Here is a 16231-nt window from a genome sequence, read left to right on the forward strand (position 1 = left end):
TCCGGCCCTATTTCTAATCTTTTGACTAATTTGTAAGTCCTGCAAAAGCAGTCTAGTCCCAGGCTAGAAGGGGGCTTGTTTTGGGAGAGGGTTGCTGTCGCCTTTGTTTCAAACCAAGTTCCTCCAAAGTTAGTTTGGCCTGTGCCCAGGATTGAACAAGGGCAGCAGGGAGGTTAGAAGCAAGATGGACTTAGGTCAGATCTCTGTCACTGTCTGTTATAATTTTGAAATGGTTTCAGATACATGTTTTTTGACATTAAAATTTCAAAATACTGCACTGAAAGTACCAAACTTATCTTCTGTTTCTAGTTAACAGTACTATTATTTTTTTTAAATGCATATATGTTGGAACAGAACCACCAAGAGAAATTATCGCTAAATTTAATCACAGTAAGGCTTAAGTGATTAGCCAAAGAACTGAATTTCCTTATAAATCTCATGACTGGTTTTAACAAGAACTATAATTTCAAGTTATTATACTTTTGGGCATAAAAATGTTTAAATTCTAAAATACAACTAGAAATTATATATAACTACTAAACATTATTCAGCGATTTAGAAGAGTTAATAAACTTTTTACTGACATATTATATTCAAGATAAAATCATGCCACTCTTCTTAACAGTGTGAGTGATCTCAAGAAGTAATCTGGTATTTAAGATACCGAAAAAACTGAAAATAAAACTAGTATTTTGTTAATACCTTCAGTATGCATATATAAAATGAAGATATTTCTCCGTTTCTAGAAAGAATTCAGAATTATGCTCCAGCTTTCACAATGTTGGGTTACTTAAATGAACATCTGCAACTGAAAAAGGAAGCAGCAAATGCATACCAAAGGTAAACTACACTTAATAGTGATAGATGCAGGAGGAAGAGGAGGGAGAGGGTTTCTGGAGAATCTCTGGCCTGTGCACTGGGAGAACAGGGTGAACCCAGGGAAACGACACCGTTTGCAGGTGGGGAGGAGGCTGGCCTCTTCAATTCTTGTGTGCGTGGCCTGGAATCAATCTGTGAGATGGGGCCTGATACCATGAACCCCTCTCTCTCGTTTTGCTGAGGATTTTTTTCTTTTTCCTTTTCACCCAATAAATCCATTCCCTCACCTTTCAGTGTGTCTGCATGCCTAACTTTTCCTGGTTGTGTGACAAGGACCTGGTTTTAGCTGAACTAAGGAGCAAAGTCCTATATCAATTGCAATGCAATCATTATCAGTTAGCTTTTCAAATGTTAGTTTCATTCTCAGGAAGAAGGTACTAAATAATTTTTCTGACTCCTTTCCTGATCTTTCATTGTATGCTATTATTACATCTTAGAAGGTGAAAAGATGTAGTCCCAAATTTTCAGCTATATATTGGTTTCTGTTGCTCATCCTAAGGAGGTGGGGTGGAAAAATTAAGAAAGAGAAACTGATAGAAAAGAAAGTAAAAACAAAACAAAATATTTCTCAGATTTTTAGAAAAGTCTGTCTTTTGAGAACTTGTCTAGCTTTATGAGATTTAAACGTGTTCAGTAAGTCAAGAAATGAGAACATTATGATGTGTTTGTTTGAATGACTTTAATACCTACTATGTATTTACTCATTTAACAAATATTTGTTGACTACTGTGTGCCAAGCAGTGCTCTTGCACCATCTATTTTGCAGTAAATTAAAAAAGACAAAGGCCCTATTCTCATGGAGCATGTAGTCTGTAGCAGAAGAGACACGATAAGCTAATAAACATCTGTGATGATGATAATTGCTAAGAAAGAAAATTAAAGCAGGGTAAAGGGCCAAATAATGTAGGGCAGGAGGTGACATTTCAGGTGAGTTTAAGAATGGATAGATTTACTAAGGAGGCAGTTGAGGCCTGACTTCAGTGAACCGAGGCCACAAGCCACGTGTTTATCTGGGCAGGACCATTCCAGGCAGAAGGAACAGCAAGAGCAAGTTCTCCAAAACAGGAGTGGATTTGGCATGTTTACGAAATAAAGCCAATGTGCTAGAATGGATTGAGTAGCTGGAGAGTGGTAGGAAATGAAATCTACATAAATTTCTGTGTAAATTAATGGATAGGTGATAGAAAGTAACTGTTGATCTCATGACCAACTACTAGATGAAAAGGACAAAGACCTGGTTGCCTAACCTTTAAGGCACATTATTGCCCTAAATCTAAATAAATATTTACAAGAAACCTTGTCAGGTAAAAAATAATTGAGATGTCCCAAATGCTTTGCCATATCCTTTTATGATTCTCTCCGTAGTTCAGAAGAGTAATCGCTAGATGATACTGGAGCCTATGTAATCAAGAAGTTATTTTCCCAGGTGTGTATGGAAAGAAGTATATGAAAAGAAGTGTATATGAAAAACCACTATTTTGCTTCTTTCAAAGTCAGCAGACTTACCAGTAAATTGTATAAATATGACAGACTGCAACAGAGAGTAAGATTTTTAAACAGAGAAAACTAGGCAGCTACGGTATTCACAATTTTTTTTTTTTTTGGTACATATCATTATTATTGCAGATATTGTGAATCTAACATTGGTTACATCTTAGGCTTAAAATGGCATCTCCACCGTCACTTGGGCATGTACCACTTTCTTGACTGATCATCACTGCTGTTTTCTGCTTTAAACACATATTTGATGGTTGAAACCACAAAATAGGCATAAATCAAAATAGGGGTATAGTTTTTCATCTCTTTAATACTGTCTTTAGGCTTCTCTAGCAAATGCTTGGTTTTCATGCATTTCTTCCTTTTTATCAGGGAGTTAAAAAGCCTTTCTTGGCTATTTCTCTGAAGCCAGTCCTCTTTAAGTGGGAAAGAAAATAAAAACCAAGAATCTTGTTAAATATTCTTTTTAGTCATTAAGACATTTCCCTGCTTGCCCATTGGGAACTTAGCATGAGAAAGAAATATGGGTTGTCAGCAGGTTATTTATTTCAATCCTCAAGGGACTTCTAATGGCTAGTCCCCTTCCCTCAACTTACTATTCTTTAAATATTTTTTTGTATGTACAACAAGGGCACATGAAAACATTCCATTTCCTGGCTTCCTAACTCAAACTACTAATATATAAATCGTTTCAAGAGTATTTTCTATAAACTCCAAATATGTCAAAATTATAAACTGTGACATAGCCATTTCCCATATTTAGATTTTGGAATATTTAGAACTTAAATGTAATAAATGATTTTACTTACTAAGAGGTCATGTAGATGTTATTTTCCTGACAGTCTAAAATCTAAATATATATAAGTGCTTTACTGGTACCAACTTAATAAAATGTGAATAAGCTATTATAACTAGCACTAAAGAATTCGTAGAATTAAATGAACAAAAAAATCTGTGGATTCAGCTCAAGAGGAAGGTAACAGAATGCTATTGCACAGAGATAAATTAAAATACTTTTTTTTTTTTAAGGGCAATTTTGTTGTTACAGACTGCAGAAGACCAAAATACTTATAATGTTGCAGTAAGAAATTACAGCAGATTATTATGGTAAGCATAGTTTTTCTCCATTAATTCTGACAATTGATTGTATTTTTCTGGTGAAATCGATGGGACTGATGATATACTGACTGGTTCCCAGAGTAGTGGAACATGTAGGATGCGTAATTTCCATAGAAACAGGCTCTGTGTGATAACTAACCTCAGTATGCTTTATATGGAGCAGATTTAGAACTCATGGTTTGTTGACTGGAGATGAGAACATTTGGAAGAGAGGTAGTAGATGTCTCTAATAGTAGAAGCCTATTAATTGAAAGGGGAATTCGATTTATTCTTACTTGTAATATATTCTTAAACTGGGGATGAACATTCGGGGTCCGGTAACCCCTTTGAAATAGTACACAGAAGTTGCATGAGTACCGTTTGGGGATGGAGAAGGAACTCTGTATCTTTCCTCAGTTTTTAGGAGACTTCTGACTCTAAAAAAAGAATGAATGAAAGAAAGATAAAGAATGAAGTGTTTTAGAGGGTAGAACTAGGACCAGAGAATAGAAGTATTGTAAGAGGAAGGTTTTTGATTTAAGTTAAGGCAGCATTCCTCAAGTTTAGAGCTGCCTGAAAGTTGAATGGTCCAGTTTGAAAAACACTGTTAAAACTATACTTTGATGTTTTAGGATTAGTTCTACATCTTTTTACCAGTTATTTTCTTTTATAACTGTGTAACTGAATTATATCAAAAATTGGAAAATTGTACTGTTCTGACATCCTCTCCTTTCACTTTTTTTAAACTGTTAATATTTAAAAGTTGAAAAAAAAATTTAAAAATTGATAGAGCTGTCAGTTCCAAGGTTTTGTTGAAGCAGAGGATAGATACATTATACGGAATAAAATATCTGTTCTTTTTAGTTTTGATGTTTTATATAATCTAAGTACTAATGTAGAAAATATATACCTTCCATTGAAAACAGATTATCTGGGTTTTTTAAAAAATTTGTTTTTATTATGAAATGTATGAAATGTACAAATATGCAGTAAGTAATAGTATAATTTAATGAAAAGTTGCTACTCAAATTATGTCTTACAATTCTGTCTGCTTGCTTCAGTTTACTTTTTCAAAGAAAAAGTTTCAGATGAATTTGTTGAAGGCCCCACATTCCCTTCTCTAGTTCCATCATTTTCACCACAAAAGCATGTATATCTTAGAAGATAGTGTTCATTTAAAGAATACTTTTTAATATATATGTTATGTATCCATAAACAATCTAAGGTAGTCCTCTTTCCTTTATCAAAATTTGAGTATTGATTTTATAAATTCTTTCACCTTTATAAAATTTATTTAGAAGTGAAGGTTGCCTATATTTTTAGCCCTCATTCATATCCTCCAATATTAAAAAGATTTTATAAAAAGATTTTCACAACACATTAAAAATAAAAACAGATTCAGATGATAGTGATGGATACCAGAAAGAAGAATCTCAAATATATAGTGTTTCTCTTCAGATGATGGCAGTTGAACTTATATATGTTTCTTTTATCTTTATGCAAAAACAAGTTATTTTTCTGTTAATTAATAAGTATTGCACTTTAGTATAACAGTTTATATCCCACCTCCACTTTAAAAAAAAAACAAACAAACAGTTTTGCTCTTGTTGCCCAGGCTGGAGTGAAGTGGCATGATCTCAGCTCACTGCAACCTCTGCCTCCTGGGTTCAAAGTGATTCTCCTGCCTCAGCCTCCCCAGTGGCTGGAATTACAGGCACCTGCCACCATGTCCAGCTAATTTTTGTATTTTTTTAGTAGAGATGGATGGGATTTCATCATGTTGGCCAGACTGGTCTCTTAACTCTTGACCCCAAGTGGTCCGCCCATCTTGGCTTCCCAAAGTGCTGGGATTACACATGTGAGCCACCATGCCCAGCTTCCTCCCTCTTAAACACAAAAATGAATAATGTTTTGTTTGTAGAATTTTAGTGTGTCTGTATGCCCTCCAAAAAAGAAAAACAAATATGCAGATAAACAGTTTACACAAAAGATATGTTTGATTCTGGCTAGGCATTTTATGACTTGTTAAGCTTGGCAAAGATGCTAGAACCATACTCATAGGTTGATATTTAACTAAGTAAAAGTGTCAGGCTTAAAAAAATTAGAGTTCCACATAAAAGTCAACTTGAAATTATTTTTATAGTTTGGAATTTTAATTACAGTTTATTTAAAAAAAGAGAGACACTTTGTAATTTACTATTGTAATTTACTAGAAATGATCATTTTCACACGTAACTTGAAAGAAGCAAAATATGAAATTAAATCCCCCTAGTACATCCTGTTTGCGATATGCCTCCTATTTTAAATCCTTTCTACAGCTTTAACACTAATTTATTATAGCTTACCTAATTGCCACTATTAAAAAAGAAGTAAACATGAAATTATCAAGACAAACAGTGTAATTTTTTTTTTCTTGACAGAGTCTTGCTCTGTCGCACAGTGGTGTGATCGTACAGTGGTGCGATCTCAGCTCACTGCAACTTCTGTCTCCCGAGTTCAAGCAGTTCTCCTGCCTCAGCCTCCTGAGTAGCTGGCATTATAGGTGTGTGCCACCATGCCCGGCTAATTTTTGTATTTTTAGTAGAGATGGGGTTTCACTATGTTGGCCAGGCTGGTCTCGAACTCCTGACCTTGTGATCCACCTGCCTCAGCCTCCCAAAGTGCTGGGATTATAGGCATGAGCCATCGTGCCTGTCCCAACTTAGTGTAGTTATATCTCAGTAATTTGATGATACACGTCAGAATTACTTTTGATATTAAAAGTAAGTTGTGTTTTACTTCTTAGTTCCATTGGTGAATATGATAAAGCTATCCAGGCTTTTAAGTCAACACCCCTTGAAGAGTTAGAAGACATCACAGGTTTTGCATTGGCTTTATTCATGAAGGGGCTTTATAAAGAGAGCAGCAAAGGTAAGTATGTTGCTCTGAAGCTAAAGGACACGTCTTACGTTTCTAGAGTTGAGTTTAATCATGATAAGCATGTATACAGAAAGATATAATTAGATGGGGTGGGGATTGCAATGTTTATTAAAATCTGACTAGGAGTCAGGAGTGATACTAGGCACTTTTTATCTGTTACCTCATTTAGAATGTTATGATGAACAGTCTTTATAATAGTGTCGTGAGCTAAGTGTTCATTATACAGAAGAAGAAACTGAGGCTGATCACTTGTGGCAGATGTGTAATTTGGCATTTGAAAGCAAGTATTTACTACTTAGATGTTAATTTCTGATAAATGAACACTTCAACCATTGCTGCTAATCGATTCTGATTTCTCCAAACCTGTTAAATGATGCATTTTCACATATATGAGCTTAGCTGACATGCGTAGAGGGCGTTTAAGTATCTACTGCTTGATGGAGTTGCTGGGCTGCACATGGGAATTTTGGTGATACTCACTGGCTCCAGGCCTCTGCTCTGGCCCAAGTTGGCTCTTATAGTCAGTGACCTAGATCCCCATATAGATTCTGAAAGTAGAAGTTAGAGATTGTCACATGATAATCCTAATGATACTTCAGAATCACCTTGGAACAGGGAAAACAGGTTCGATGATTATAAATGTTTATTCTATCTGCTTGAGAACAGGAGAATACAAACTTATAACTGTATTTAGACCTTTCTGAAAAATAGGATTAGGAAAGGAAAAATTCCATGCTTCATCAACCAGGATGGCTTTTATATATTTTTTTTTTATTTTCAATTTTATGTATCAGCCTATGAGAGAGCCTTGTCTATCGTTGAATCGGAGCAAGACAAAGCCCATATCTTGACAGCTCTGGCAATAACTGAATATAAACAAGGAAAATTGGATGTAGCCAAGACATTGCTATTTAAATGGTATGTATAGTTGACATCAGCACTTAACTTGTCCAGATACTTAAATATTTGGGTTAAAATTTGGAGCAATGTAAAATGAAGTTCTTAATATTTTAGGAACTTTTGGGTGAACAAAAGGGATTGGACCCACCTGGTTCTGAATTGGTAGTCACAGATGGAGCTACCGCTTGTAATTTAATTCTTAACCCTGGATCTACCCAGTCCTTCAAAACTGACCTATACTCTGTTGCATATTTGTTTTTTTAAAAGAGTAACTGATCACTTGATAAGTAGTATCTTAAAATTTTAATGAAGATAGTTATAATGAAGCCTTGTTTTTTGGCTTCTTGGGTTCCCAAAGAGATATTTTTTTTTCTTTCCAAGATAACCTGTTAAAAGGTTCATTTAAAGGTGAATCTTTTAAAAAATATGTAACAAAACTTAAAACTATTTCTGTGTTTTTGGAATAAGTTAATAAAATAATGACCTGTGCTATTTTTGGCTACTTATATAGTATTTTTTAACTTCTTGAAGATTAGTTTTTTAGAAAATTGGCTTTAATCCCTTCATAAGCAGTAGTGATTAATGTATGCTATTGAACAGTGGTCCTCACTGAGTGTTTTATTCATATTTTTGAGTGGTACTAATCCTCATGGTACAGAGATATTCTCCCATTGCAAAAAGCTTATATCCTTACCTCCCACCCATTAAGTGCTAATATTAGCACTCCTCAGTCATTGTGACTACAAAAAAAGATTGCCTCTGTAACTACCCCATCTCCAAAGGTGGGGGGATGGAGATGGTTACATAGTACTGGTTGAGAACCAGTTCTGTAGGCTAAACTTTACATTTGTTCATTTGATGTGATGTCTTTGTCTTATCCTGTGTTATTACAGTCATTTCCTTATCGAATAAATAAGCAATTTTTTCTTCCTCTTTGCTGGTTAGGAAAAACCAATCAATTTTAAAGAAAATCATGTCATTTTACACAGATATATCCTTATAACACATATCTGTGGTTATATATAACATGTTCTGAGAACTTAAATTTGCAAATGACTTGGTGACAAGAATCATAGATACTAATGATTACTGAAGTTATCAAGGGCAAAAGTACCCCATGTTAGAGGTGTTAGATTAGTCTTTGGTTACTGCTTAAGACAGTAAATAGAAGTGGGGAAAAAAAATAACAGTATAATCTTTCCTTTTCTCTCCCTCGTCACCAAGTCATTTGCAAAAAAAAAAAAAAAAAAAAAAACAAACCTTTACGCCTATGTTTTATGTTGTTGGATCCAAGCCTAGATTTTTTGTTTTTTCATGTTTCTTCCTTTGTTTTTGATTTTCTGCATGTGTTCATCCAAACTTGACACTACCAACTGCTTCCATCTCTACCTGTTGACCTTCTTTTGTTTGATCTTCTTTGCATGAAAAGTTCACTTACTTAATCTATATTGCTGTTGTTTTGGCATTCGTAGCTTGGGAACTGAGCAGTGTCCTAGACACAGATTTAAGGGGAATAGGATTAAGTTCATTATGTAAGGGGAAAAAATCTGGTTATCAACTTTACAGACTTTATGATAATAAGTAACCATGTGTAAAATCCCTAGAACATGGTAAAAAACAACATACAGGTATTGAGCATTTACCACGTTTGTCTAATATTAGAATGTAGTCATTTTAGTAATAATTTAGATTCTGTTTATTATTAAGTATTAAAGTAGGTAGGTTTTTTTTCCTTTGAGCAAAGCACAAATTAGAACTTCTTTTTTTGTTATCGGTATTGAAATTTATATTTTACTATTTGCTTTTTTAGTTGTACCTGTTAGCAGTGTGGTTATTGGCTAGACGTGACACTGACATACTTCCATATTTGGATGGATATGTATTAACTCTTATTGTAAAAAGAGTTACTATGGATACTTTAAGCTATTTACTTCAGAGATGTCTCAGAAAATTTATGATTTCATACCTGTTTGTCAAAATGAAATATAAAACTCCTTCCAAAAATAGTCCAAAGACTTAGTGGTAGATGTGTGACATTTTATAATGTGATAAATATTTTTGTTATATTTCAATGAACATTGTTTAAAACTTGGAACTGCTAAATTATTAGTTTATTTTTTACATAAGGTCACTTAAATGAAAAGTGATTAAAATACATCTTTCCTACATTGCCATCTGCAAAACATCAGATATTACAGATGTTAGATTACATCTCAGTGTTATATCTTCACTGATAGATGTACTTACATAAATTATGAAAATTCTACTTAACCTATAGAAGTGAATTGTGGACATAAAAATGGTTATGCTATTTGGATAATGGTACTAGGCAGCATTTGTATAACTAATGGAAAAAATTAATGGCTAATGATATATAAAATAAAATATTCTTTGAGTAAAATATTTCCTTTATTAATGTTATAGAAGGGGGAATACAAAAAGGAACTCACAGTTTGTATGACAGTGTCAAATATTATTTCGATTCTAGTATTTCCTGTTTTGGTTTATTTGCATCTTAAAAGAGTATAATGACATTGTTTGATGAAGCCTGATTATGCTGGACTGTTTTGATCTGGTTTAATCCTCTGATAGGTAGTTGTGGATGTTGGGCATGAGAACCGAATTATCTTTGTCTGGAATGATACTACACTCCACAATTTCCACTTTGGAGAATTCTCACTTCTAACTTGTTATTCCTGGTAGAGCAAATTATTTTTCTAGCCTATCAATGATCTAGAAGCAGAGGAATCCCAGTACCTTTTAAATGTTATTATGTGCTTTTCTTTTAAAAAGCTCCTGTTTTTGGAAAGTAACATTTATGGGTACAACACCTGTTCATTATTTGCACATAAAATAAAACCATTTAAAAAGCTGAGGTTTAAAAAAAATTCCTTTATTATTATTACAGTATAAAATTCACAATAATTATTATAAGTTTCATTGTTACTGGAGAGCTAAGATTTTCTTTATTTAAATTGACAAGGATTCCTAAACGTTAATGACTTTTCCTCCATAAGGCTAAGTCAGATTTTATAGTTGAAAGAAGAAAAAAAAGATGCTAGATATTTACCTATAAAATGTAAATTCTTCTTATATTGTTAAAATACTCATTTGGAGTACAGTTGATATAGAGACAACTTGTACTTATTATGTAAAGTGCTGGTTTCAATACCATAGAGTAAATAAGACAAAGCTTTATCAGAATAATAAAAATCATATTTTAATTGAGTTTTTTTATTATTCATACCTTCTAAGATTTTATTGAAACTCAACATTTTAGCAAAATTGTCCTAATTACTTACCTAATTACTGAAACTCAAAGAAACTAATTTATATTTGTTTCTAAAGCTTAGTGTATTAGTTTTCACACTGCTAAAGAAATACTCGAGACTGGGTAATTTACAGAGAAAAGAGGTTTAATTGGCTGAAGATTCTGCAGTACAGGAAGCATAGCAGCATGGACTCTAGGGCAGCCTCAAGAAACTTAAAATCATGGCAGGAAGTGAAGGGGAAGCAGGCATACCTTACATGGCCAGAGCAGGAGGAAGACAGAGAGAGAGGGGAGGTGCTGTACACCAGATCACGTGAGAATTCACTATACAGTAAACCATTCACTATTCACTAAACCATTCATGAGAACTCAGCTTCATGATCCAGTCACCTCCCACTAGGCCCCACCGCCAACACTGGGGGATTATAATTCAACATGAGATTTGGGCGGGGACACAGATCCAAACGATATAGCTTAGATATAATGACCAGAAAATAAGTTCGTCTTTTGATGCTCTGTGAAAGAGTCACTGGTGCTTTTAACTGCTTCAGACAATCAGGGAATTTGCTGTCTCTAAACACTTAGAAATTTGCTTTTATATTAATCCTAAAGTTTAGTTTAGTTTAGTTTAGTGAATCTTAATGTAAATTGCCTTTTATACTGAATAATGTTTAAATAGTTACAGATAATGACTACTCTAGTCATAACTCATAGGTAATTTTAAAATATATTTACAGCTCTATCTTAAAGGAACCAACCACAGAAAGCCTTCAAGCCCTGTGTGCTCTAGGGTTGGCAATGCAGGATGCTACACTGTCAAAAGCAGCACTTAATGAGTTGCTGAAGCACATCAAACACAAAGACAGTAATTATCAGAGATGCCTTCTTACATCGGCCATCTATGCACTCCAAGGCCACAGTGTGGCGGTGCAAAGGCAAGCATCTAAAGCTGTTCACAGGTAAATTCTGTGTTTGTGAACTTGGAACCTAATTATATTTAATAAGGTTGCATTTGACATTTGGACTTTATTAAGACTATAAAATAAGGTAAGCATATACATTTGAAAACCAAACCTGGCTTTATGAAATTTTACACAGGACCAGGTAACTGACTGTATATATTATTTTACTATAAGCATTTTTTAAAAATTCAATTGCTAAGTTTGGCCCTTAGTTAATTTCAGGCCCAAACTTTGTTTTGCTATTAAAGCTCTTAATTCCCAAGTTTGTAATATTCTTAATCTGTTGTCTGATACCAGCTAGATTGATGGCTTTAGTAATTTTCAGCCATTTAAACATTCATTAATTTCTTCAAAATTTGAAAAAAGAAAGCTGTCATTAGCAGCAGTGGTTAATTATTCTATTTTATTTTCAGCAGTAAAGTGTCATATCTGTAGTTTTTTTTCCTTTCATAGTTCATTTTTATAAATCTTCACTGGTTTTTTTAAATTATTATTTATAGCTTAGTCCTTAGGTCATTTTCATTACTAGTCATCTTTCTGCCATGCAATATTTTTTATCCTATAATTTTTAGGATAAATTTCCTTAACTTTTCTTTAAGGAAATTTAGTACACTGTGTTCAAACACAAAGAGATTATAATCATTCATTGTTGATTTTTTTTTCTTATTTTCATAAAGACTATTGGTGTATATAGGTGATATAAAGTATGTTTTCAACCAAACATGCACAATTAATATGAACTTGTTTTAGATGTCTAAAAGGTTTTAAACTTAATAAATTGTTGGTTGTTTGTACATTTTGTAGTTAAAGTAACTTGTCCCTAAGCCTGCTGCTTTTGCCAATCTCTTTAGTAACCCTGGTGACCCTGCTCTTTGGTCTCTGTTGTCTCGAGTTGTTGCGCAGTATGCTCAACGAAATGCAAAGGTAAAGAAATGTTTGTTTCCAATTCTAGCAAAAAGATAAACCAACTTGTGATGTGGTAAATACGATCATTTTAAACTATGGCATTTTTCTGAAAGATCATTTACACAATGAAGAGAGTTCTGTTATTAACGAAATTCTCCAGTAGTCCTTCAACAAATATTATACCGAGTTTTTGCCATGTACAGTTGCACTGTTCTAGATGCTGTGGGAGCTATGAAGAAGTAGGAAGATCTTTTTGAACACATACAGATTATGTTAATGATGTGGGATAAAGTAATGTAACATTGCCGTATAGCAAGCATTAGCTATGTTTTTGAATTCCAAAAGATAATTGTATTTAAAATCTCCTTAAAGATAAGGCAGTAAGAACTAGAACACTGCTGTATACAAAAATGTAATTATAAACATGAAGTCATTAACATTCTATAAATGTTATTTTATTTTAGTTTGTACTCTATTTTAGTTTGTAACAGCCAGATATTTTCAGGAGTTTGTATTATATTAACTTCTGTGGTTAATATATCCTCTCCATAGTTCACTTCACTAGTTGGTAAACATAATAGTAATAGCTAATGTTTTGAACACTTATCACACGAATAATTCCAATATCTGAAATCTGTGAGACCCACAGACTTGTTTCAAGTCTGAGTCTTGTTCATTATTTTTACTGATTTTCATTCTTGGTGGCTTTGTTTCTTTGTTTACCCAGTTGTGTGTACTTGAAAATTATTTGTAGGAATAATTTGAGGCCTAGAATTAAGGTATCTTTCTATAGAAATAATTTGTACTTGCTTCTGCTGGGTGCTTGGGAGGTCCGCCAGTCTGGGACTATGTTATACAAAGTTTAGAACTTAGGAGTTTTGGACCAACCAGGCTACTTTGTGCCTGGATTGCTAGTTCTTGAGACTTGGCTTAATTCTGATTCACCCTGAACCTTAGGGTGTGGTCTTTTGGGTTTCAGCTTATTCTGATGTGGGTTTCCTCTATACTCCCCTCCTTGTGTGAACCTGGGCCTTAGTTTTTGTCCTACTAGCCCATACATCCTTCAGGGTTAAAATTAAAATTTGTTAGCATTTGAGCTGGGTGCGGTGGCTCACACCTATAATCCCAGCACTTTGGGAGGCCGAGGCAGGCGGATCACCTCGGGTCAGGAGTTCATGACCATCCTGGCTAACATGGTGAAACCCTGTCTCTACTAAAAATACAAAAATTAGCTCGGCATGGTGGCACATGCCTGTAGTCCCAGCTACTCAGGAGGCTGAGGCAAGAAAATTGCTTGAACCCAGGAGGTGGAGGTTGCAGTTAGCCGAGATCATGCCACTGCACTCCAGCCTGGGTGACAGAATAAGATTCCATCTTTATAAAAGAATAAAGTTTGTTGCCATTTGCAAATGGCAGAAGCAGCTTCCCTGCTCACTTGTCTCTCTGAATTTCAGTTTTCCCTTTCAGTTATGGCTTGGCAAGTCCTTAATATCTTGTCAGTTATTCAGTATGTTTAAGAATAAGTTTTTAAAATGTTTCATCTCAGTGCTTTTCAAAGTTTAACGTGCAATTGAAGTCACCTGGTGATCGTGTGAAAATGCAGATTCTAATTTTGTAGGCCTGAGGTGGGACCCAATATTCTGCACATCTAACAACCTCTTAGAGAGTGTGGATGCTGCAGATGCACAAGCTGCAATTTGGGCAGCAGGATTTTCACATTTTTAGTTATTCTTAGTGAGTGAGTAGACTCAAAGAACGTGAAACACCATTGTTGTTAGACTCCAAAATTACCTGAATGAAGTGCTTTATTATGTGTGAGCTATCAGCATTTTTATATTCTCAACAACCAAATGAAGTAGCTACAATTATTTAAAGTTACAGATTTCAAATTGACCTAATGAAAACTCTGTGATGCTGCATGTATTTTTCTTATTTTTAGTATTTAGTTGATTATTGAAGCAATGATGAGCTTTATTTTACTAGAGCAGGCGTCCCCAAACTTTTTACACAGGGAGCCAGTTCACTGTCCCTCAGACCGTTGGAGGGCCGCCACATACTGTGCTCCTCTCACTGACCACCAATGAAAGAGGTGCCCCTTCCTGAAGTGCGGCAGGGGGCCAGATAAATGGCCTCAGGGGGCCACATGCGGCCCACAGGCCGTAGTTTGGGGACGCCTGTACTAGAGTATTGAAGTTTTAAAAATACTACGTATTTTTATGTAGTAAACCATGTTAGTTTATCTTTATGATCACTCTCTTCCAGTCTTTATAATCTTCTATATTGTTAGAAAATGTATACATTTCGTTGGTAAAGTTATGTAACTTTTGAACCTTCAAATGAATATTCTGAAAGTAGAGTTGGTCACAGTAGAAAAGATTTCCTTTCACAAGAATATTAGTCTTTTCAAGCAGTAATAATAAGTTGATACTTTCAAGAAGTTTAGGAGTTATAAATGTAGTAAAACTGAACCTTTCCAATGATTTAGTGGCAAGGTCTTATCAATCTTAATTTTCACTTTTTCATGAAAGTTTTTGCATGTGTATAAATCATCAATATTTTCTGTTATAGGGAGGTGTTGTAGCAGGAAATGTGGCTCATATTCTGGACTCACATCACGGAAAGGTTAGTTTACCATAGTACAAAGGAAATGTTGAATTTATTAAATAATATTGATGAAGGAGTAATAATTTTCATAGCCTTAGGGATCATATCATATCAAATAGAGTCTTTTTAGTCAGTTTGAAAGAGAGGGAGCTATTAGGAAAATTAGCTAACATATTTCTTTTCTCTTATGTAGAAGGCGTTGCTGTATACTACAGTAAATCAGTTGGCTATGGGAAGCAGTTCAGCAGAAGATGAAAAAAATATTGCACTAAAGACCATTCAGAAGGCAGCTCTTCTTTCTCCAGGTACAGATAATATCTATTTCATTAATTCCAATTTTTTTTTCTAAATACATATTTTTAAATGGAGGCAAAATCTTGCACATGATATATATTTTATTGGCATTATTTGTACCAGACAAAAATGTACATAATTTAGGTCTTCTACAATAGGAGTTTGGGTGATTAAAGTTTTATGCACTATGTAAGTATTTAATACAATATATAATACTATCAGAAATAACATTTAAAAATTGATGCATCATAGATTCACATAATTTCAAGGTGCATGTGATAATTCAGTACATTTATATTCACTTATTTAGATTCTATCAATCTTACATTCATTCGTGGTTTATAGGAGCAAAGTTTATATTTCTCTGAAATAAGACAAAAGGAAATTTTAAGAAAATATTTCAAGATTTTGCGTATATATTATATGATTATCTGCTTTTGGCTACTGATAAGAGAATATCAATTGTCGAAAGAGGCCTAAAGGAATGTCTTCTTAATGATACTTTATTACCTGTACTGAAAGTCTGAACTATGCACATATTTTCAAGAAACAATTTTAAATGATTTCCATTTTGCATCAGTATGGCTTAGAGAATTTTGCCTATAGCTACTAAATTATTTAACAAACATATTTTGATAGTTTTATGTGTGGTTAGCTTCTTGAAGGATGGTGATGTATCTTCTGTGGTAACTGTTAGAAATGCCACAGTTATGGCCTCAGCTGAGCTAATTGTGTCATATGTAGGCTGTTGATCACAAAGGTACTGAGGAATGTCACTTAAGCATGCTTCCATTACTGCTATTGGAAAATGCCATAGAAGATTGAAATGTCTAGCAATATAGGGTTATAAGGTATATTTTTACACAATATAGTATTATTTTTAATACTAAAGAAATCATTA

At 34.0% G+C, this 16231-nt stretch overlaps 1 protein-coding gene across 3 annotated transcripts in view; it reads left to right on the top strand.

Annotated features, from left to right (window-relative positions):
- SKIC3 (SKI3 subunit of superkiller complex) overlaps positions 1–16231 on the top strand; it is a 93672-nt gene that overhangs the window by 51088 nt on the left and 26353 nt on the right. For all 3 annotated transcript variants that reach the window (XM_010340357.3, XM_074383424.1, XM_074383417.1), the window contains 8 exons: positions 747–840; positions 3406–3483; positions 6260–6384; positions 7188–7311; positions 11302–11523; positions 12378–12450; positions 15001–15054; positions 15230–15341. In XM_010340357.3, the coding sequence (XP_010338659.3) occupies positions 747–840; positions 3406–3483; positions 6260–6384; positions 7188–7311; positions 11302–11523; positions 12378–12450; positions 15001–15054; positions 15230–15341 (882 nt within the window). The remainder of the gene's footprint in view (positions 1–746; positions 841–3405; positions 3484–6259; positions 6385–7187; positions 7312–11301; positions 11524–12377; positions 12451–15000; positions 15055–15229; positions 15342–16231) is intronic.

Source organism: Saimiri boliviensis, chromosome 1, assembly GCF_048565385.1.
Source record: "Saimiri boliviensis isolate mSaiBol1 chromosome 1, mSaiBol1.pri, whole genome shotgun sequence".
In the NCBI taxonomy this organism is placed as follows: Eukaryota; Metazoa; Chordata; class Mammalia; order Primates; family Cebidae; genus Saimiri; species Saimiri boliviensis.